The sequence below is a fragment of the Pungitius pungitius genome, chromosome 6, assembly GCF_949316345.1.
Source record: "Pungitius pungitius chromosome 6, fPunPun2.1, whole genome shotgun sequence".
In the NCBI taxonomy this organism is placed as follows: domain Eukaryota; kingdom Metazoa; phylum Chordata; class Actinopteri; order Perciformes; family Gasterosteidae; genus Pungitius; species Pungitius pungitius.
The window spans coordinates 16,091,019-16,115,150 of NC_084905.1; the positions used below are offsets into that span (position 1 = coordinate 16,091,019).

Here is a 24,132-nt window from a genome sequence, read left to right on the forward strand (position 1 = left end):
GCCAATTTAACCTTTTATAGACGTCGGAGAGTGAGAGGAGGTTTTAACTACTCACTAAAAAAAATATTAGTGTTTGTAGACATTGTTTTATATATACCGGTATATGAAACCTGAAAAGGATCTTGACCTGCAGGGGCACTGCAGTAACGCGAGGTAGCGGTAATGAGTAAATCTACTGATGAACAATCATTGATCACAGAGAAGAAGAAGTTCAGCAGCAAAACACGGAAGAGCTTTACTGTAGTGAGCTGGAGCGTTCTGCATTTTAGTAACTACTGTATTTACTTCTGCAATGCGGTTTTGGCTGATAGCTTGACATGATGACATGAAGTTGCTTTAGATGGTACAAATTAGTTGTTTCTACCCAGAGATGTTTAACAAGTCGTATCAGCTGCTCCCTCAGAAGGAGAACTGTCAGAGGACTCCTGGCTTGTTTGTGGACAGTAGCAGCTTCACACGCCGAGACTACAAACAAGGATTTTCTTTTGACAACATCCCCAATGTTTCTGCGAACGACTTCACTGGTAGGTAGTTAAAATTAAGTTAACAGTGTATTTACAACACATGTCAAAGGCCGCCACACCGACATAGCATTGCAAGTTAACTTATCACAGGTGGACATCCTGAAGCTCTACTAAACTGGATCCTACACTTCCAGTAAAAATGTGTCCTGAAGCCCTTCTTGTCTGATAAAATCCCATCTGTAAAACCCCACACGTGCACTCTTTCTGGTCAAACCACGTGTTGTCCAATCGTAAATCAGAAGATGAGACGACACCATAAACCAGTAAATCATCACTGACTATGTTTTCTGGTAAAGACAAAGGCTTTTTAAATGTATTTTCTTTCAGACACCTCCCAAGGATGGCTCTCCTGGATCTGCAACCTGATTGTCATCTTCCTCGTCTACATCCTCACATTCATAACGTTTCCTATAACGGGATGGTTTGTGCTGCGAGTAAGGCCAAATCTCTCCTCAGTGATTCTTACATCGCCTCCACTAAAGAGAATAAAAAAACAACCAGCTGTGACTCCTCTTGTTCGCAGACTGTGCCTACATACCAGAGGATCGTAGTGTTTCGTCTGGGTCGAGTTGGTCCTCCAAAGGGCCCTGGCATTGTCCTGGTGCTGCCCCTCGTTGACCAGTGGCAGAGAGTGGACCTGCGCACCCGCGCTTTCAACATCCCCCCCTGCCAGGTAAGCCTCAGTCCCGAGAGCATCACTAGTTACCAAAGTCATCCTACAGGGGACACTCTTGGTGCACTCTTGCTGTTTATGAAGGCTAAATGTTCATAATTTCCCCTCGGAAACATTTATGACAGTTATGACAGTTTTTTTCGGCGTTTTGGGGAAAGTAACCTCACAGCCTTCGCTTTAGATCGTAACTCGGGACTCTCCCTCTGAGGGGCCATCATATGTTAACTGCACTCAGCCTTGCTCAGTAAATATTGCTTAGTCAATACCAGCTTTAAGAATAAACAGGAGGTGTTTCTGTATTTCTTTCATTGTAACAGATGATCATTAGTCAGAGCCCATATAAAGTGTAATTGTGCTCCTGTAGGTCACTACTCTGGATGGCGGTGTGCTATTAGTGGGAGCAGACATCCAGTTCAGGATCTGGAGTCCCGTCATGTCGGTACTATCAGTCCAGGACCTGAATGCCTCAACCAGGATGACTGCACTGAACGCTTTGACCTACAGCCTGGCTAAGAAGACGGTCAGGGAGATCCAGAATGAGAGAGTCAAACTTGGAGAATATCTCGGGGTGAGACACCACAACTTCTCTCTGCAGGATTTTTTTCACTCTCTCCGGTCCAACTTACATCCTTAATTTCTCCGTACAGATGGACATAAATGAGATGACTCAACCGTGGGGGCTGGAGGTGGACAGGGTTGAGCTTACCCTGGGCTCTGTGCTAAAAGCACCCGGTGAAGGCCCCTCCGGAGCCCTCATCATGCCTCCCTGTGTGCCGGGACTCGAAGGCCTCGCTGGCCCCATTCAGCAGTTGGCCATGCACTTTCTGGGCCAAAGTGGTATTTCAAAGCCTCAAAAGGGTATGGCTTTAAACTAACAGTTTATGCAAACATGTACCCATTCTGATGTTGTATAAAGACCTTGTTCTTTTCTCATTAGACGACAGCGTAACTTTTACAGATGAACTCAGCAGTGCCCCTCAGGGAGCTGTGACCACACCGGGCTGCGTTGAAGAGCTGGTGGACCAAGTCAAGCTGGTGCTCTCAGAAACTTTGGTCGCCCAGGTCGGGGCCTGCTTTCAGTTCAACATAAGCTCAGAAGATGGACAACATCACAGTTACTACGTGGATTTGAGCCAAGGTGATGGTTTCTGTAAATGGACCTTGATTATAAGCATTTTCATTGAGAGCTTAATGCAAGTTTGTGCTAAATCTCTCAGTTAAAGCTCAACTGTTTGAGTTAAATAGAAAACTACAGTTCCATAAATAACAATTATCTCCATTGCTCTGCGTGTGCCCTGTAGGAAGCGGTGCAGCTGGTGCAGGATCCTTGTGCAAAGAGCCAGATGTGACACTTGGCTTAAGTGACATCGACCTTCTGGCCATGTTCCAGGGCGGACTACAACCATTTGCTGCCTACACCAGTGGAAGACTCAAAATCCAGGGAGATATTAAGACTGCCATGAAGCTGGAAGAACTCATAAAGCTAATCAAAGTTTAGGTTGGATATCTTGATATCTAGTGAAAAGAGTTCACTAGACTTAAAAACGATTGAGAAGAAAACAACGGCAGCTAGCAGCACCAACTCCAAAAGTCACAAAATCTAGTGAGATTCAGCCCTCCTCAGTAGCATCTCCACCAAAATGATCAAAATCAACAAACATGGCTGTTAGTAGTTTTTCTGTCCCAAATAAAATTATTGGGTGGCCGATTACATTGTTGAGGAGACATGAATAGAATTTTAACAAATATAACAAAATCATCAGATTATGCATGATCAAACAAAAGGGAATTTAAAATGGCAGCAATGAAACTAATAAAAAAAAAAAATCCCCTATTATTTCCAAACACAGTTTTAAGAAATTTAGCTCATTGCCTTTGTATGTGTATTTATCATTTTTTATCATTTTAGAGGTACGATACTGTGTATGTTGATTACCATTGTTATAAACAGAGTTCCTGTTATGGCCTTGTCTTTCTTCACAAATCAAATCAGATCCGCGTTGACAAAAACAATCCATTTGAAGGTCTTTAGGGCCTAATATAAGTTGGCATCGTCTCAATTTTTACACATCTAAACCTACTAAATACTAACGCGCTGTGTTATTCAACTGGAGAGCCTTGATCAGCAAAGGGGGGGCAGACTATTTAGACCAGCCTACTTGTTCTGCTCCAGATGTCCCTGGGAGAGCCAGAGAAGCGCTTCAGGGTAGAGCAAAGGGAGAATCTTTGTTTTCGGGATGGCCGGGTGGAGCGTGTGGCGAAGCCCCGTGGCGGGGTCCCTGTCCTGGATAGGAGAGCTGACGACAGGTGTGCGCTGCGGCAGCAGTATGCCGGTGGTCAGACAGGTATACTCGGACAGCGGCAGCGTTGTCCGGCCTTTTAACGAGATTCCTGGACTGTGGAAAAATGGCGTGGCTAACTTGTATAACTTTTGGAAATTGGATGGCTTCAAAAACCTTCACCGCATCATGTTACAGAACTTCAACACTTTTGGACCCATTTACAGGTAGGGAAGGAAAATGAGTTTATCATTCTTAAATGCTAAAATAATTTAACATGACACTCAACGTTACCTGAAATTGACTGAAAATCCACACGATTATGTCCTCTGAAAACAAACATCTGATCAGGCATTTAACCCTTTTTTTTTCTCTACACAGAGAAAAGGTGGGCTACTATGAAAGTGTGAATATCATCAACCCCGAAGACGCTGCTATCCTGTTCAAAGCAGAGGGCCATCATCCTAAAAGGCTGAACGTTGAAGCCTGGACGTCATACAGAGACTTCAGGAATCGCAAATACGGAGTTCTTTTAAAGTATGTAATGTATTCGTCCCAACCTACCTAAACGTTATTTACCAATATGTATCAGGGGTGTACTACAGGTTAAATTTGAAGTTGACATACCATCTCCTCGCAGGAATGGAGAAGACTGGAGATCAAACCGCGTGATTCTCAACAAGGAGGTGATTTCGCCGAAGGTGCTTGAGAATTTTGTGCCTTTGCTCGACGAAGTGGGGCAGGACTTTGTAGCGAGGGTCCACAAAAAGATAAAGCGAAATGGCCAGAACAAATGGACCACTGACCTCTCTCAAGAGCTCTTTAAATATGCACTCGAGTGTAAGTCTGACTTTTACCTCTTTTTATCTGTAGAATCCGTATAGGTCAGTGTTCTTTTTTTCTTTTTTCTCTCCATATTATTGCTCCTCTTTTACATGCGTCTGCTTTGTTCCTCTCAGCCGTGAGCTCAGTGCTGTATGGGGAGCGGCTAGGTCTGATGCTGGACTACATCGATCCCGAAGCGCAACATTTCATTGACTGCATCACGCTCATGTTCAGGACGACCTCACCCATGCTGTACATACCTCCTGCCCTGCTGAGGCGCATTGGAGCCAAGGTGTGGCGGGACCACGTGCGGGCTTGGGATGGGATCTTCAACCAAGGTACGACTCGGAGATCAATTCTTACCTTCGCACTGTATGTGGAGCGGTTTATTACAGTGATGGTATTTCTTTTTGTGCATCAGCGGACCGGTGCATTCACAACATCTACAGGCAGTTACAAAAGGAAGATGGCACTTCAAAGAAATATCCAGGAGTCCTGGCCAGCCTGCTCATGCTGGACAAGCTGTCCATCGAAGACATCAAGGCCAGTATCACAGAGCTAATGGCTGGAGGAGTGGATACCGTAAGAAAAAAAAAAAAAGATTTATTTTACAGAATGTCACTTCTTTTTGCCTCTTTGCATAATTTAGTTTGTGTCTTTCAGACTTCTATAACGCTGCTGTGGACGTTGTATGAACTAGCTCGCCACCCCACCCTCCAGGAGGAGCTGAGGGCGGAGGTGGTTGCAGCCCGAGCCGAGAGCCAGGGAGACCTGATGGAGATGCTGAAGCGGATTCCTTTGGTCAAAGGAGCTCTAAAGGAAACCCTGAGGTATAATACATGGCAGTGCATTTCATTCGATGTGTCATGATGTTCGGTGATAGATGTCAGTTGTGTCGGCAATGTTTACACTTCCAATTTCTTCTTGCTCTGAAAATGAACTTCTCTAGTTTACCAAGTTCTGCCATCTGCTTGCTAGTGTCTTTTAATGTAGATGATCCCCCTCTGATCCCTCAGGTTACACCCAGTTGCAGTGAGCTTGCAAAGATACATAGCACAAGACATCATCATTCAAAACTACCACATCCCAGCTGGGGTGAGAGGCACTTCAAATATAAAATGAATCAAATGTTAAGCAAAGTGTTTGGCTCTTGTTCAGCTTTTGTGTTTTCTTCCTTCTGTGTTTGTGTGTGTAGACTCTGGTTCAGTTAGGACTCTATGCAATGGGCAGAGACCCCAAAGTGTTTTTTCGTCCGGAGCAGTACCAGCCGTCCCGCTGGCTGCGGACCGAGTCGCACTACTTCAGGAGCCTGAGCTTCGGCTTCGGCCCCCGCCAGTGTTTAGGCCGCAGAATAGCCGAGGCAGAGATGCAACTATTCCTTATCCATGTGAGATAGATGTACAGAGAATAAAGTACTCGCTATGCTCTGCGACTCGGCTACACCGAAGGTTAACCGTTTGCATCATCTTTTGTGCTTGCAGATGCTCGAGAACTTCCGGGTGGAGAAACAGCGTCACGTGGAAGTGCAGAGTACCTTTGAGCTCATCCTCCTACCAGAGAAGCCCATAATACTGACTCTGAAGCCTTTACAGGCTACTCGGTAACAATCTGAGAAACAATCTGTGGTGCATGAGAAGCGCACACTCATTTCAAAGTATAAATGCACAGCAAGAAGACATTAGGAGAGAAAAGAACAAAAACATTCATGAAAAAATGAATAGTAGTCAATAAATAAAAATGGAACTGTAGCATGTGTACAATATAATAAAAAACCTGGAATGTACAGATGCTTTATTCCATGTGTATAATGGCAAAAATATTTAAAAGTATATAACGGTGATGAATAAAACAATGCAAATGATTCAATATCTGTCTTCTAGTATATCATTTTAGCACATTTTTTAGTAACAACATATAGTCAGCAAACCTCTCTAGTGGAAAATGTATTATTTATGAGAACAGCTATTTCTACAGGCTTCTGCTTCCTTCGTCTGCTTGGATGATACTATGATTCTGATACAGACCTGTTTAAGAAGCAGATCACGTTAAATAATTACGCACAGCACAGCATGCGTTACGTTAACGGATCGCTAACTCCCAGTCTACTGAGCCGAGGTGCATTATGTAAGATTGTGGTGGATGCATTTTTTACACAAAGCGATGGCTGTGCTCACTCAGTATGGTCAACGTTCTTCATCTGTAATAAATGCACATCCAACGGTTCCACCAAAGACTAACTGACCAGTAACTCCTACGTTATTTCACCTGAGTGGTCTGACTGGCTAGCTGGAATTTCAAAGAGGCTTAAAATAAAATAGGAATTCAAACAATCCAATTTTATTATAAATTTAAAAAATAAATTTTTTATTTATAAAGCCAAGACCTTTTATTTGATCTGTAAAGAATGAAACTATCACGTTCTGTATCAGAATCACGTTGGTTCTGAGGCTTAGATCATTTCAAGCATAATGACAGTACAGCCATCAATACAGTTTTTTAAATGTATCTCAGTGTCTGTTGGGCGGGACTCAAATCTAGTCTCTTTGATGCCAGCGGCAGGACCTTCAGGAACATCCTTTTACTGAGGGTCGCAAACTGTCCTTCAGCAGATAAGGGATATACTACCCACAGAGCTTATCAGGGTCCGTGGCCTAAATGAGCTTCCTTATCACAAAACGGCACAGTCTCCTTAGGAATAGACACTCGCAAGGATTAGCAAACACATACTGAGCCACCGTCACTACTTCGTCCACCAACGAGATCCTTAAAATGGACTGCTGCGTGGATAGGAAACTTTCTGAGATTTATTTTGGTGTAAGAATTTCAGTCAATAAATCTGCACGGTTTTAGTTCAGGCACATTTTTGGATGCAGTTGAAGGGATGATAGATGGTTTAATAGCTCACTCATGGAGATATGCCGCGGCTTATCTGTACAGTCGCGGAATCTCGGCCTTGGTCATGGCGTCAGCGTCTGTGTCATCCAGCAGGTCTCGGCCGAGGTTCCTGCCGCAGAGACAGATCAGTGAGCGGCTGACTGTTTTCTGCCTCCGACGTCACCACCCGAGTGCTACGATGTCCCCGGCCATCTCCCCCGTGGCTGAGCGATTTGTTTTTTCATCTGCTAAAGGGGAGAACGTCAGATGCTTGAGATTTAATAAAAATAAAAGTCCAATAACCTGAGGATAATATCATAGGTAAACTGCACCCGTTAGAGATTCATGTGGGCCATCAAGGACGACGTGAAGGGAGGCGGTTCCTAAAAACGACTCACTCAACTGAATGCCTCAAGGTCATCTGAAATCAAATAACCAGAAACACCTCGACCAGAAGAGGTACTTCCTGTGGAACCCGCCAGAGGAACTGCTGATCTATTTCTACACTGCAACCATCCAGTCTGATGCATCAATGTGTGGTTTGGATCAGCCACCAAACAGGACAGAGAAAGGCACAGTTAAATGAATCTGTGTCCTCCATTTTATTGGTTGAATACAACACGTTCATGTTAATACTAAATATATATCAAATCTGCTGTATTTACTGAATATACTGTGCATATCCAATTACATCACCTTTAAGTAACCTTTACATGATTATTCAAACATAGATTTTCAGTATATTTGCATTCTAGACTTATTATCGTAGTATCCTATATTATAAATATGTTTTATTGGATGCTGAGTAGTTCTATGTGTATACACCACCACTAGATGTCTCTTCAGGCCCATCTTTTTAAAGGATGTAGACAACGACCCCTTTCTGTACTTGACAATTTAAAAACATCCAGCATCTCAAGTCGCAGCATCTTAATGAATAATTTATTTCTCCTGGGTTCAGATAAACACATTACATGAGAAACTAGACGACTGGATGCCAAAAGAGAACATAATGCCATAAAGTGTGCTGTTCCTGTAACCGATTGTCTATAGCGTGGCTCCAATGAATTCCCTACTCCGTCTCCTAAAATCCAAAGGAACAATACACACAATCCTGTGAAGCTCCTTTGTCATGGGAGCTTTAAGCAGGATTTCTGGAACGAATCGTAGTCGTGCATTGATGGTGCCTCCTCCTGTCAGAGCCCGTCTGCTGAAATGTAGCTGCAAAACTACTATTCATAGGTGTATGTCAGTAGCACAGATGGAAAAACATTAAATAATACCAAAATATTTCCGTATTTATTCTCCTTTTGTTTCACATTGGTGTTGCCCTTTCCTACTTCAGAATCACATTGCTGCAGAGCCCTTTCTCTGTGCGCGTGGTCTGGCAGTTTCTACATGTTCATTGTTCTCTGCTCCGTCACATACTCTTCCATCACATCGCATGTATGAAGGGGGGGGCGCGACGATTAGGGGATTCCAATCTCGAATGGCGTGGTTGTGACTCCCGTGGGACACATGGTGAAATTGAGCATCTAATTGAAAGGGCAGGGGCGAGGTGACAATCATGAGTGTAGATGAGATGGTGTCTCTCTGCTGGGGGGCCCCGACGGCTCGAAGGGACGGCCGGCTCCCTGCGATGAGTCTGGAAAGTCCCGTCATGTGTCAGGAATAAAAGCAGAGTCTCAGTCTCTGCCTGCGAACAAGCATTTCTCCTCCCCTCGATGTGATTTGAAAACATTAAAGTGGTCGTGTTCTCACACATAGTGTCACTTTAACATCACATACAGATGGCAGCTGGATATCATTTTGATGATGCTAAAGATTTTTCACACACCTCTAGTTTCCATTATTATTATTATTATTAATATTTTAACTAACAAAATGTGACAAATGGAGTTGCAATGTGTGGTGGAAATGAGTGGATAAAGCCCTAGTGAGAAAGTATCTTTTTTATTACTACCTATAATATAGAAAAATCATAAAGAATACAGAAATCATCAACACAAGCCGTAAGTACAAAAGGCACAGATTGTTCCTCCTCCCTCAGAGGAGCAGGAAGATATGACAAAGCTTCTTGGTGTAAAGAGAAGCCTTTTATAGCAGTCGTAGCTCCACGCTGCCCAAACCACAGGACAACACCGTACAAGGAAGGGGACCAGAGAGCATAAACTTGTAAGGACAAAGCATGTCCCTGTAAGGCGGTGAGCAGCACGTGTTTAGGAGAAAAGATACACATACCGTAAATGAGGATGACTGTGTTTCATGTTGTGATAACTCGTAGCCATCGTAAATGTAGGACGTCACAGAGAAACCAAGACAACTCACAGTGTGCATTTTGCTCATTGGTTTCGATAAGGTCTTATCCCCTTAGTTCAGAGGTCGGTGATCTTTGCCATGTTGGGATCATCCTCGGTCATGAAGAAGTCTAAAGCATCAACACATAAGACCAATAAAAGGAATACAGGAAATTCTTTGTTTTTGCGGTACTAAAACATTATTCATACAATAATGATAACGTGTAGTTGTCTTTCTCACCGATCATGTGGATGATGATGTACTCGATAGGTGGTGTGGTTTATTTCGGGTCTCTCAGCTGGTCTCTTCTGGTCTCATTGGGCTGCTCTGTGCAGCTCAGTCCCCTGAAAAGATGGCGGCCATTTGCTGGGATCTTTGCCAGGGCATCACGTCAGGTCATATCCTACCTGCAGAGGGGGAGGGAATATTTTCTTCATTGATAAAATGTAGCTTCACACTAGATTTATTCTCAGAATTAGCATAAGCCTAATGCTTAGTTTGACCCTCTTTAACCACTGAATAAATAGTTGAAGCAGTTTTATTAGATTTAAACGTTTTTCTAAATCAAATTTAGAAAAGTAACTAAAAACATTGATTTTTACATTTTTAATAACTTTGCTTCAAAAAAAATAATATTTCTCTGATCCCAGAGAACCCACATTTTCACATCTGTGATGGGTGTTGCAAGTACATTTTACACATTGAGATTCCTAAAATAATTCAGGACTGATGTTATTAATGTTTTATAATAGTTTGTTAGGAGTCTAATAAGGGGTGCGACCTCTGTGAGCTCTACTTGAACCCAAGCATTCATTGATCAAATACACAAAAGGAATTACAAATGTTGGGAAATGGCTGAAAAATCGTCCGTAACTACATGTGAGAACGACCGTCTCTGCAGAGGCAACAGTAAATCCACCAGTTGCGTTTATACAGAAACGCTTATATCCCATAAACATTATAGCTACTTTTGGACCTCTCATTACTCACAGCGCTTGTGCGTGTCCTGTTCTACCTCTTCATCTCTTGAATATAAAGGCTGTTGCATCACAATGCATACAGTGCCCACTCTATAACTAAAGAGCCCTCAGTCAGGAGCCCTGAAGTCCTTCAAGTAGACGATGTACAAATAATAATTGTGGTTGCTAGGTAGCCCACATTGATAAAATTGACATGACATGAAGTCATTATATAGTATATTCCGACAGGCTCCCCCTCCAACATGAATACCTCTGCACTGTCAGAGTATACCTTTATAGCCGCACAGTTGCCAGGAGATTGTGTCTTTTTTGAGGCCTTCATTGAACACAAATCCAACCTTACAGCTCTTTTATTAAAAGCTGTAAACACAACACAAGCCTCAGCAACCAGAGAGATTCCTCTTCCACTGTAGCCTTGTTTCACATTTAACAAAGCTCAATACAAAAGAACTTTGGGCATTTCTGAAAACCTCTTTTACCACCATACATAATGTACATTTACTTGATAATCTTGATAATTAATACTTTTGCTTGTGTTAATTATATTTGGATACTCAAACTTTTTACTGAAATCAAATTCGGAATGTAGGGCTTTTACCTAAAACATGCATCCTTGTATTCTCTCTTTCACTCATGTTAAAACACCTGAATTCTGCTCCCATTGCTCTTTTGTATTTAACCACATGAATCCTGTCTGCCTGGACAAGCAGATTGATGAGGAGTGAACAATGATTTCAAAGGGACTTGCTGTGCAGCACCTGCAGCTCCCTCTGAGACTTCATTTCCAGTTTCACTCAGCTCAGCTAGAGTTGGATGTCAAATCATCAATACTGAGCAAATATCATCTATCATCTGTAAATCTCCTTTAAAAAACTCCATAAACTTAAGGTGGATTGTTGGAAAAAGATAACAAAACAGACGTTAACTGATTGAATGTAAAACAAAAAAAGGATAAACAAAGAGACGAGTCTCTAAATTCTTTTACTCTCCATGCGTGTGTGCAAATGAACCTTCAACAGACGGATCAATAACTTTCCGGGTTGAGAGCTCATTACGCAGAGATAGACGTTCATTGAAGGCACCAGATCATACTAAATGATAGAAGATGGGGCAGGAAGGAGGATGAATCAATTATTCAAAGTACTGTGGCAAGCATTCACTTTACAATCTCAATATCTACTTGATAAGCATCCACTTGAAACAATATACACTTTCTTTGCAGCGTACAGTGAATTAATCCTCATCCGACCAACATTTTAACAATCAAGTACTAACTGGGAAAGACAAGACAGGGATAATATGTCCAAACTCCAAGTTAACAGGTAATTCAATTCAGTGTGATCAAATACTAACAACCATGTGCATAAATATCTCAGTAACAGCTTTGCATATCAAGAACCCACTACGTTTAGTTTTGAGATGAATTCATGATAAATAATTCACTAGATGCTTACAGCTATGTGCTCTGCTAGAGACACAAACTCCTCTAATTCAACAAGGGGAAACCTGTAGAGTACTAGTGAAAACACAGGGTCTTATATCACATTAACATGTATGAGATTGCCCAGAAAATGTATAAAATAATTCATGTCCACATTTTGTGTCTGCAGTCGCTGCCCGTGCTCAGAATGCCTCCGACCTGGTTACACATTGTCTGCGGGGAGCTCGGGTGGCTGTGTGTCCCCGTGCAGGGGGGTGAGGAGGTGAGGGCCTCCATGAGAGAGAGTCGGTCTGGATCTTTGGTAACATCATCGGGATTCAGTACACAGCCTGAAAAATGCAGCAAATGGGCTCTTCATTGGAGTGACAGCTCAGAGCCGGCTGCCACACAGAGCTTCAATTAGCCTGCCAGAGCCAGGCGGCTCCCGGGAGCTTTCTATACCTCCACGTATTCACACTCTCCTGTCCACCACCTTTTTATTTTTCTTCCTTCCAATGCTTCTTCTGACCCAAACTTTGCTCTTTTCTGGCATTTGACCTCAGCGTCCTCCCTCCGTCCTTCGCCGCTAAAAAAAACACCATCTTCCTCTCAACCGTCCTGTGATGCCATCCTCTCAGGACAAGCCGAGCAGAAATACTCGTAGGGTGCTAAAACCCGAGGTTATAGAGGTGTCGGAGAGCTGAAGCAGAAAGGAGAGGAAAGGAGAAGTGAGAAATGAGGATGTAGTGGTTTACACAGCTGGTCTCCCTTCTCGTCACAGGAGTCTTTGGTGCAGCAGTGATCTAAAAATAAGTGAATAAAGGGATTAAAAGAGAGAAGCAAGAGTTGCATGTTTCCAGATTAACAAGAAGTCATTTCTCACTGCTCAAAGAATAGTTTTGATCAACCACAAGTGCGGTTGGAGATGGAGAAATGTTTCCAAAAACACAGGAAGTGCAATTAAAAAAAAATATATATATATATATATATATATATATATATATATTGATATCCAGTTGAGACGTTGATAATATAATAACAAGCTGTTAACATTTTGCATTTTTACAGAGTATTATCATTTATTGTTAACTTAATTACGTTTGAGAAAAACAATTTATCTGCAGTTAGGCTTGATATGCATTAAGATTAAATTATGCTAAATTGAATTTCTACAAATTGATGTTTCAACCAGAAAATCACAAATCATGTTTCTGGGATCCCCTGAGACATGTCCCTCTGCCGGTAATGACACCTGTGCCCTGTCAGCAAAGTAAAACCACATCTTCCGTCAGACTTTATGTGGGTATAAAGGTTAGAAGGATATTGCAGTAGAGAGGGGGTGACAGAGTGAGAGGAGGGATGGACAGAAGGGTGTATGTCAAGGGCAACATGCTGCTCTGACTCAAGGACGTGTGAGGCTGGCAGCGGGGCGCTCTCCTCGCAGGGGTCCCACAGTGACACCAAAGCCACGGACGTTCAGTAAATCAACATCTGTCAATTACGGTTGTGCTGTCGTCAAACCGCTGTGCTCCATAAACAACCAGGGTGGGCACGTAAAAGCAGGGTCGGCCGTGAGCGATAATGAATAGTGGGGATGAATGAGTGCAAACAGCTCAGTGATAACAGTAGAGTGGTGAAAATAAAAATCACCTCGAGATTTAAAAGAAAACAGACACTGACACCTCAAATTGTTGAAAATAGCATCTAGTATAACTGAATTGTTTGAATTTCTTTATTAGATCTCACTGACTGGCTATTTCTGCTTTTACACTGAATTTGCTGGATGATGAGCTCCCCTTAATTCTAACCAAAAGCAAAAGAGGAGCTAAAGTATCACCTGACATAATATTTTAATTCTACTGTAACAGTAAACAATTACGTTACTTAATAAGGAGTGCGGGTGTTCAGCCCTCGTCAGACAATACACTCTTTGAGGCTTTAGTGTAGATAAAACTGTTGTAGTTTGCTTTAGGTGTTGTTTATCTTAAGGTTGTACCTTGAATATATCAAACAAATACAAAAGTAAATGGTACTACTTTTTTTTATGTACCCTACAATGCAAATACTAAAGTGCGACAATTTTCATTTTGTATTTAAGTAAACAAAATGACTAACATTCCCAGAAAAGAACAAGCAAACAAAGTCTACAATTTTTGGAGGCCATTGAATTTCTAATGTTTACTGCGTTGTGCTTCCCCAATCCTAATCTTACGTCTATGAGTCGTGTGACTGAGCCTCTGAGGACAATGAAGCAACCCCAACGCGCCGCGAGCCTCGCCAACAGCAGGCCGGCGTCCAAGTCGCAGCCCGCCACGGCACAGCGAGTATCAGCGACGGCTTTTCCCCCGATGGCTCAACGTGACCTTTCCAAAAAGCTATTCGACCCGAGCTTAATGACTAACACACCAGTTGACATTTACCGAAGCCGGCTTGCTGTTGAATATTTCAGAGGAACACAAACCGCTAAGTTGCAGTTACCCCAAAGGCACCTAAAGAGGGAGAGATACAGAGATATGTGTGGAACCTAAAATAAGAACATTGAAGTAGTAAAATAAATATAAAAAACATTTCAGTAGCTTTTGTAAAAAGGATTCAAAGTAAAAGAAGGTCTTGCTGCAGCATCTATTGTGCAGTAAAAACAGACAAATCCAAATAAATTTAACACTGTTGCTTGAAATTAAAGGCACGTGGTGTGAAAAGGGCACGAAGATTGATGAGAGACCGGAAGGCGTGACTGTTGCGTGATACATCACTCCTATTTTGGCAGCACTGTCTGGCTGGATTTGATTTACGTCGGGACAACAGACGTGACGCAATGGTGTCAACACCCAGCCAGTTACACCCCTTCCCGAAATCTCGGGATTGAGGTCAGACAAGTCCGCTCATGTGATTACAAAGCTTAGGGAGAAACAGCAACTTCCAGCCCAGGCCTGGATTACCCTGGTAGACTTGGGGAATGGGTCAGGAGGTCAGGAGGTGAGGAGAGCAACTTCCTTTAAAAAGAGAGGTCAATGGAGCGAATGACAGACACATAAATGCTCCCATTCCACTGTGTACATTACTGTGGAGAAGATGGCTATTTTAGAGTGCTGGTTGGTTTGCAATCATCAGTCATAGCTTCTGTGCAACCTTGCAAAAGACCATTTGTCATGTGCAGAGAGGAGTTAATGGTATTAGCCAGGGGTCCATCAGAGGGTTAAAGACTTACATTAGCTTCACATCGACCGAGAAGAGCAGAAAGACACGTGGGGCTGACAGCACATTGTGCACGTTTTCTCCATACATCATTTACATTTCTAAAATCAGATCAGGATGCGTAATAGAGAAGTTAACCCTCAACCCCGGTTCTGTGCTGCACAATGTTCGGATCTTTAATGACCAGCATGGTTATTCAGCAGGGTTTTGTATAGGCCAGCCCCATTTAGATGGAGAGCTGACACGAGACAAGCCAGACAATAGCTGACACTGCTGGAACAGCTTCATTTTAAAGGCAACTGCAGCAGCACATGTGTATTCAGATCAGGAGCGATTGTGAGGTTACACATTTTGGCTGAGGCAGGGGGGGGGGGCAGCTTAATGGGTTCAAATCGGTTCCAGTCTGTTCCGGCTGCTGCTGTGTGCAGATACAGGTCCCTGCATTGTACTTCAAACAGAACAGAACAGCCCAACCTGCACACCTGACAGTAATAACACAATAAGCCTGTTTAGAGCTGCCCTAATGACTTTCCTGTGAGCCGAATGTGGAAGCATGGAGTGCTTTACTTACAGATTGACTACCGCTAAGGTATTTCCTGGGAAACCAAAGTGAAAATTTACATAAATGTCTCTTATTATTATTTTGGTGCAACATTATGAACTGGGGGAAAATTAATTACATCTTTGACCATACTAAAAACATGCTCGGGCCTCCTCCATATAAAAGCTCCAAGAACCGTGGCTTTTGGTGACCCTGAATTTCCAAGGTCTCAAAAGCTCTCGGCTCTCGTATTTAGACTCAGACTGAACCGCCTACGTTAGCGATCCCCCTCCCACACATTCCTGGTTTGCTCTGCAGCCTCCCCTCCAGCTTTTGTCTGTCAAGGCCACCATGTACGGAATCGCTTCAGTTTCGTCTACATCGCACATTCCTACTAAGACTTACGTACGCTAAACATCTCATGCCTTTCAGCCTCATTGATTACATTATCTACAGAAAGTCTCAACAAAGCGAGACGGTAAACAACAACAGCTTGGCAAAACGGCCTTTATGACAAAAGGAGAAGCCACGTAGTCGTGGTTGGAATCATAAAAGAAGAAGAATATCTTCACCAAAGCTTTTAGGAGTTTGCTTAAAGCGGCTGAAATAGCCAGCTTCAACAAAGCGATTACCTATTGTTTTTTTTTTAAACGTGGGTAGATTATCACTGGAGAATGTATTTGCAATGGCCGAAGCAGTGAAAAAATAAAGAAAAAGATCACAATCCACAACCCACCACACAGTGTGCAACAAAAGCCACCAGATGTCACTGTGGCCCCATTTCTTCTCCCGCCAGCTGATGGACAACACAAACCTCCGTGTGAGAAGTGCTGAGAGACTCTGCTCACTCTGCTGTGTCTAACCTGCACAGACGCAATGGGTGGATGGAGTCTGTAAAGCTATTACTATTCAGGGCACAGTTCCACACTTCCCGTCCCTCCGTCTGCAACACTCTCAAACCGCAACAGTGCCCGGCGGCTCAGAAATGACTGTACAGCTCGGCAGGGGTAGGTCTGCACCACATGCTGCATCTGAACCCGGGGTCCAACCTGTAGGGAGTGCAACCGTCCCGCCTATGAAAAATACATAGAAATGATTTCACACATTTGTAGTGTTATTATGGAAAAAAATGTCAGTGGTGGCAAGGCTTGACAATCAGTTTGACAATGAAATGCATGGGAATTCCAAACGATATCTTGTGCAGGGTTTGTTTTATTTTACCCAGCACTAGATGGGGCGAAAGATAATTAAGGCAGAAAAACACATCTTGTTACTCTTTCCTTCCTTTCTTTGTGTTGATAGCTTCCCCTTCCAGTGGCACGTCACAACAAGGCAAAGTGGAAGTATAAATGCCGAGCATATCTACCTGGCCGCCGCTATCAAGCTGCTGTTTGTTCTGACTGAAGGGAGAAAAAGTAATCAGATTCTTTTGTGGCCAGCAGTTGGACAAAATCAATACTATATAAGGAGGCCAGATTAATTCTGAAATTTGTGCTCAGAGAGGATATTGATCAGTCTCAGTCAGAAGACTTTAAAAAGCCCATGTAGATGTCCAATCAATATGTAGTTCAAAATACATAACTACAATTATAAAAGCCAACATGAGTACAGATTGAAATCAGCAATACCATTAAAATACCTTACATGATAGTGCATACAACAAGCAGAGAGGCTGTAACTTTATTCTTTATCAGATACAGTTAATACAACATAGGGAATTGATAGTCTTGATAAAAATGAAATGATCCTAATTCAGATTACAGGATTGCAACAGGTTAAAGTGAAAACAAGAGACGCAGAGCAATACAAAAAGGTTAAAAACAATTATCCTACCTAAGCAGCAATAAATGAAAGAGAGAGTCCGGCAGCAGGACTGGGCGTGGCGCTCTCGCCTGATAGGAACAATATTAGAGGAAGACTCCCTCGCTTGGTTTGCCTCCAGCAGGAAAGATGGAGTCATGGGGAGAATGCATGGAGCAATAGATATTCTGGATGAACACATACTTATTACTCCTGGGGTCAGAGCTATCTCTGCTGATATTAAAGCAAATGTGATTAAGCAATAACAATCCGAGTTGTAGTGGTTATGTAACCTTGTTTTGCTTGAAATGAAAGAAGGACAGTCCCGCAGACAGAGCCTGCATCGCTTTCTTTGGCCCATCAAAATGAGAGCTGTGTGCTGGAAGGTATTCTCCAGACTCCTATCTAATATCATTAAGAGCGGATACACATTGCCTGCACTAATCCAGCTGTTCCCTGCAATCACATTTTAGCCTCTTAGATATATCGGAGCCAAGTTCATTGCAATACTGCTTTCCGGGCGCGATTGAGTTACTGGCTCAGAGGGAGTCTTGTAAAAATACTTAGGAGCCTCATTCATAGGCAATTTAGTTTTACCATTGAGCTTATTTTGATTAAAGAAGGACCTCTGTTTTGAAGAGGGGGGGGGGGTATTAGATAAAAGCCCATGTCTGAGACACTAATGCAAAGGAAATTACACTTACATCTGTACTAGTTTGTGTTTAGCTGGTACAACAGAACTGGTATGACCGAACAATTCAAACCCAACACAGAAAATCCAACCAATTATGCACCGTATTTGAAACCCTCCTAAAGAAGCCAGATCAAGGTTTGCAAACTGGATAACAACTGATATATTTATGTTAAAAATTAGAAATGCAACATGAGATTTATAGAAATAAGCTCTGCCAGCAGCAGGATGAAGCTGCATACGTCTGAGAGACGGACTCTCCGCTCTGCATCTTGCAATTTGAATGTCGGCTCACAAATAGGTAATTAACCTGGCATCTGGAGGCCATCTAATAGGCCGACTTTTCCTTGAAGCACAACTCGAATCTGCCTCTCTGAAATGAGGATGCTGAATTGCGATGAGCACTGGGGGCATGCAGTCTGCTCCTGGGCGTGTCTTCTAAAGAAGAGAGGCAGTCACAGAGGAACTACAGGGCACTAAGCTATGCGTAGTCACACGGTCCTTGTTTTATTAACATTAGTCTGTTCTGCTCATCTGGCCCACCTGCTCAATAAGACCTAAATTATTGTGTGTCACTCTGTGTTCTATCAAATACCGATTAAAAGGGTGTCTGAACCTTTCGATCTTTCTGTCCGGGCCAGCTCCCTCATCAAAAGCTGGACTAGCCATTTATATTGCTGCAGAGTCTAACAGACCAACAATCCGCTTCAGCAGAAGAGTGTATTGACAACATCTGTCGAGATGACAACTGTCAGAGTGCAGCAGTGATGCAGCCTCTCCATCCAGCAGCGGGCAACTAGTAGCAGCGAAGGCCCCCTGGCACTGAGGCCAGGCTAAGGAGAACAAAAGCATCAAAGCCAGAGCTCTCCTCCCTGCTCTTCTCGTGCGGAGAGGGGCCCGAGCTGTGAAGGGGGGAGGCACTATGTGTATTTGATTCAATTAGGCAGCCTGTGAGCCCCCCCCTGGGAGCAGGGCTGCAAAAAAAAAAAAGAGAGGCTGCAGGCCGGTCTAACAAAGACATTCAACCCAGCCCTTTGCCGCTTCTGAATCCACCTCATTAGTCAGCCGAGTGAGTGTTGATTATCTCAAAAGTGTGAGGATGGACGGATCTTCCTCTGACCCTCTGTCAGGCTGATGTGTGGCATCAGGAACGTTTTTGTTCATGGAACCGGGGCGTATTCCTCACCGCGGAGAACCGAAGAGGAGAATGTCTCCATTTTGTGCGATTTTTAAATCCCATTCTGGGTGTCTTTGTTTACTGTGTGTGTAAACGTTATGCCTCCTAGTTATAATGACATTTCTAACAAAAGCAATGTTCTCCCCTCTGTCCATTGTAGTTGGGCCACTGCAGCACAAACTGAAATTGACACAGCGATTGAAAAGGAAGAATTCAACCAGCAGAGTAAATGTTTCAGTCCGAGCTGTGACTGAACATCATGAGAAATATTATCTCTTGGCAAACATCTGTCACATGCACTATCTGACTCACGCCACAGAAAGTCCTGCATGTTTCAAAGTTTCCTCTGTATCACAGAGGAAAAAGGAGAGCATTTAGCTTTTTTTTTGAATGTCAAACTGCCATCCAGCGACATTAGTATTAATTCTCCGTTCTGCTGGTTCCTTTCAAACACAGCAGATGTGTGTTTCCATATTTGCAAGTTGTCAGACTTGCTTAGAAGCAATGGTGGAATAAGAGAAAAAAAGGGAAAACACCTGCTCGGTCTGCTTTACTTTGTGTCACCCCCTTTCTGTCAACACCAATCTGTAACTCAGGCAAGATCAGAGCCTGAAAGTGTTATTTCCTTGGCTATATCAGCACGCGGTTAGTCAAACTCAAGCTATTTGTACAAGTGTGCGCTGATGTGCTATTGTCATCACAGATAAACAAAAAATAAGTCTCACCGCTCGTCTTGTTTCAGTCACAACCAGCCAGCCCAACCGGTGTCACGTCCGCCAACAGGCCCACCGACCTGCAGCCTGACAGTCACAGCTGCTGTGCTCTGGGACCACTCGGCTGTTTTAGCAATCATCACAGCAAGCAGAGATAATTACACAGCTTCCCCCCACCAGGCTGGACTGCTTCACTAAAACCGTATTGCTCCACTGCAGCAATAACACTTGTCTAAATGAATGCACGACACTTTACTGCACGTCTGACAGCGCCCATTTATTCTGCCATCCAACTGGAAAGAAAAAACAAATTAATTTGGCACTTAAGGCCCCCACCTCTGTGAATAATACATCACCCTTCCCTCAGACTGCAACCCCCACCTCCAAATCCCCACCATTATTTCTATGATTCCCCGTTTTAAGATAACACAAATGTTTAAAGAAGTCTTCTGTCAAAGGCTTTTACATATATACAGAAATAATCGCAATCTGCTCTCATCATAATTGCCATCAATAATGAATAATTATTGCCTTTTTGTAAAATAATCATTTATTCAAAGTCTCCCCATGTCATCTGTCAAACCAAAAGAAGCAGCTAATTGCCCTGGGACCCTGAACGCAAACTAACACACATTTTTTTCAATCCGAGTAAAAGCTTTATCTTTCCATTGCCTCCATTTCAGGTTCATTTTGCATTTGTTTGCTATCAACAGTCTCTTTGTTCAGTTTGCACATCTAGTTTGTGGTTTTGGGCGTCAGAATAACAGACCTCTAACAATTATCACCCGGCACCCGAATCCCAGCAACACCTCTCCTCCTCCCCTAGGGGAGGACAGCCGTTGGTCTTCACACTCTCTTGTGCCCCATTATATTTATGCAAATTAGACTAAAATCAAGGGGAATCTGGGGGCATCCTTTCCTGTTAGTGCTAATTAGCAATGAATGCTATATTGCATAAATAATGCATGAAGTTGCACTCTGTGCAGCTATAGATTGTAAACTTGAACACAAGGCCGGACCAAGAACTCTCGATTTTCTAGCCGTGCATGAAGGAAATCATCCTGAAAGGTCCGCAGTCATTTGCAGTATAAAATTAAAGTGACAGTCTGGGGAATGCCTTTTGTGAGAATCGTTGTTCGACAGCATAATACTTACTACACACAAGAGTGCCATCCCGCTGAAAAGAGATCTATTAATATCATATGGCTACAGCCTGCCAATGAAGCAGGCCTCATAAAGGAGCCAAACAGCAGAAGGGAGACAGACCAGGACGCATAGGTGGCCAGAGACATCACATCTGAGATTGTCACTCCCGAGAGCTAGTAAATGGTATTTTCTCAGATCCCATAAAAAGGGGCAGCAAGATAATAATAATGAAAAAAAAAACGATTATTATAGAGCAATAAAGCAGTTTTTAGTATCCTCTGCGGGCAGGTGGTGCACCTTTTGAGTAACTGTGGCTCCAACATTGTGGGTTTATCTGGAAAAACAAAACAAAAAGGAAAATGTATCGTTTGACAAAGACTTAAATAGTCGTGATGTCACAAGACACAATAGTAAATACTATAAAATCACTTGGCATTGCTGGAACAATTCAGGATAAAACTATTTAAACATTCTAGCAACAGTTTAGCGTCTCATGTTTCGCCCTGTACAGGTTGGACTTCAGTCACCGTTTCACCAGCAGTTGTGAAGTGGGACTCAGACGTCAAGCATCAGTAAACACGGAAGCTCTTCGCTGTTCCACAGGGTAAAAACACAACACAAGCCGCATCACGAGGGAAACAACCCAGGGGGACCTGCAGCAAGCACAGGGAGGAGCGGAGCAACACGTCAACGCTCAATTATGGCTTCATGGAATGATCTGCATTCATCAAAAACTGTGAGCATCCTCTGAACCCGTCTTTAGAGTGCTGTAAATCTACATCAAGCACAGCGTGCCATTTGGTCAATGAGGAGTCTCTGGGCGGGAACGAAAGAACAGGATGATCAACAGTTGGCTCAGCGAGGCTGATCGCAGCAGGAAGTGCTGTTGTGGCATTGCTGGCGGGAGAGCGTGCCCAGCACCTGGCTGGGCCCCCCTCCCCGAGGGGAGCTGGCAGATGGCATTGACGCAGGGGCGTGCGTCCTCATCTACTGAGAGCGGCTTAGTCTTACTCCCCGGTAGAAACCGCAGCGAAGGAGGGCGCCCGCAGGTGAGGACAGGAGGCGCTGCCAAACGGAGGACTCCGGTGGGCTTGGCTGAAGAGGGTCACAATATGCCCACAGATGTTTGTGCTCATTAGGGCTTATGAAGCAGACCTGCATCCGACTTTCTGAATTATTTATTTTTGCAAACACATCCACATCTTTCTGTAACCGGTCTCATACTTCCATGCAACGGCTTGTGCCACACTTACACTGCAGACTGCTTCTATATGTTCTGGCAGGCCGAGCACTGTTTAGAAAGACTCGGATTGCCAAGAGTGTCATTTAGACACCGACTGACGAGTGTTTACCCATGGGGAGCTTTGAGCTTAAAATGTCATCGGCTCATGCTCCTCTGAGCACGCACAAAGGTCACCAGTGTCTTCAGTCTCTTATTGATTCCCAATCTACCACCATTATTCCTGACAATTACAGAAGGAACTGAAATTCTAAATCATGGAAACGCATTCATTTAAAGGATGTATCTGAAATCATAATGTAGTGCAAATACATGTAAATTCAATCTAAGGTCGTGGATTCCCCTGTGGGCTGGTGGTGGACATTTTTCCATTGGTGCATCAATATGTGTTGCAATTTAAGAATAATTATACATTTAATAATACTACGTTTTTAAATTCTTGTTAGCATATGACAGGCACAGAATCTATTTGTTTTTTGGAATTAAAGACATCTTCATATTTGCTATGTGGCTGTATGGACATTGTGAGTGTGTGTTAAGTGGCCTGTGGTCTGCCTGAGCACAGATGGTGGCAGAGCAGGATGTACCGACCTGTACTTTTGCCCACAGGCGCGTGCACAAATACTCACTCACGCACAAACACATAGAGACATACCGCATCTTCACATATGCATGGATGCATATGTGAATCCTGCCCTCATACATCCACACCCACACATTAGATGCTGGTCAGCCAAGTTAAGAGCTCATTGTGTGTCGCAGGAAGTGACTGCGGATAGACATGTTGTTCATTTAAGAAGGTGTCACACCTGTTTTACAAAGATCAGGAGTCAAAGACCTAACATACTCAGCCTCTTTCCTTCGTTAAAACGTGAATTTGCAAGACATCCAGAAGTGCCGATTCACAGAAACATGCAAGGCCAAACAGGATAATTAGTGCACTGGCAAAATCAATACTGCTTGCAGGGGGGTGGGGGGAGGAGGGGGGGGGTGCAGAAAAAGCAATCTATGGAGCGTTTGGAAGAGAACTGGTCGGGAAAGAAAAATTCAGACAATTCAAAAACAGACTTCATTCATTACAAAGTGAGAGATTCGCATCAGTGGGAGGGATTCTACTCGCTGCATGTAATGAGAGCAGGATGTCCTGCTTCTCAGATCCACAACCAAAACACTATTTTTCATTATTTATATTTTGATCGTAGAGGAATACATCTTATCGATTATCAGCAAAAGCTATTGAGAGATCATCGTTGGGCGAGACGGGTAACAAATGCCAAGGCGTAAAGACAGGAAGACGGATAGATAAGTAGATGAATGAAGACGATGTTGCAGCCGATCGATCGGAAGGGGAAGAGTAGAGCTCCCTAGGGGTGAGAGGGGCCTTTTTAGCGCCTTGTGAGAAGGGAAGGATGACATGTATCCCCTTTTTTGAGGGTCTGAGTGTATTCGGGAGCGTCGTGGCATCACGTGCGAGGACGGAAAGGTGCATGTGAGAAGAGTGTGTGGCCACGGCGCTCTGTGGCGTGACAGACGGCGAGTACCAAGTGACAAACAGAGCTCTCCGAGAGAGGAGAGGAAGACATACTGGTTCTGCAGCTCCCCGCCACGGCGCTGGGATGTCAGCCATGCCCCACCCATGCTCGCTCAGTAACCAGTCAAGAGAAAAAGATAGCCCTTGAATTGATCTGGAGGCTTTTTGATACATATGACCGTTGTCTTTCTGGAAGCACTTTAGGGGGAAACCCAATTGAAATGG

The 24,132-nt window shown here is 43.5% G+C and overlaps 2 protein-coding genes and 1 long non-coding RNA gene across 3 annotated transcripts; 2 read left to right on the forward strand and 1 right to left on the reverse strand.

Moving 5' to 3' along the window:
* The first annotated feature begins 183 nt into the window (after positions 1 to 183).
* On the forward strand, positions 184 to 3,330 carry stoml1 (stomatin (EPB72)-like 1). Its single transcript, XM_037452260.2, has 7 exons — positions 184 to 524; positions 852 to 958; positions 1,048 to 1,197; positions 1,562 to 1,765; positions 1,845 to 2,055; positions 2,135 to 2,335; positions 2,499 to 3,330. Exons 1-7 carry the CDS (start codon positions 341 to 343, stop codon positions 2,693 to 2,695), a joined length of 1,254 nt encoding a protein of 417 aa, XP_037308157.2. The 5' UTR covers positions 184 to 340; the 3' UTR covers positions 2,696 to 3,330.
* An 80-nt stretch (positions 3,331 to 3,410) lies between these two features.
* LOC119196509 (cholesterol side-chain cleavage enzyme, mitochondrial) lies at positions 3,411 to 6,167 on the forward strand. The gene is made up of 9 exons (XM_037452259.2): positions 3,411 to 3,703; positions 3,858 to 4,013; positions 4,117 to 4,316; positions 4,436 to 4,639; positions 4,723 to 4,883; positions 4,965 to 5,131; positions 5,318 to 5,396; positions 5,497 to 5,688; positions 5,783 to 6,167. The coding sequence occupies exons 1-9, from the start codon at positions 3,435 to 3,437 to the stop codon at positions 5,903 to 5,905; spliced, it is 1,551 nt and encodes a 516-aa protein (XP_037308156.1). The 5' UTR covers positions 3,411 to 3,434; the 3' UTR covers positions 5,906 to 6,167.
* Positions 6,168 to 9,080: 2,913 nt separating this feature from the next.
* Positions 9,081 to 20,068, reverse strand: LOC119196506 (uncharacterized). Its single transcript, XR_005114317.2, has 3 exons — positions 20,003 to 20,068; positions 9,714 to 9,880; positions 9,081 to 9,603 (listed from the first exon to the last, which is right to left on the reverse strand). It is a non-coding gene; the product is annotated as an uncharacterized LOC119196506 (long non-coding RNA).
* Between the last annotated feature and the right edge of the window lie 4,064 nt (positions 20,069 to 24,132).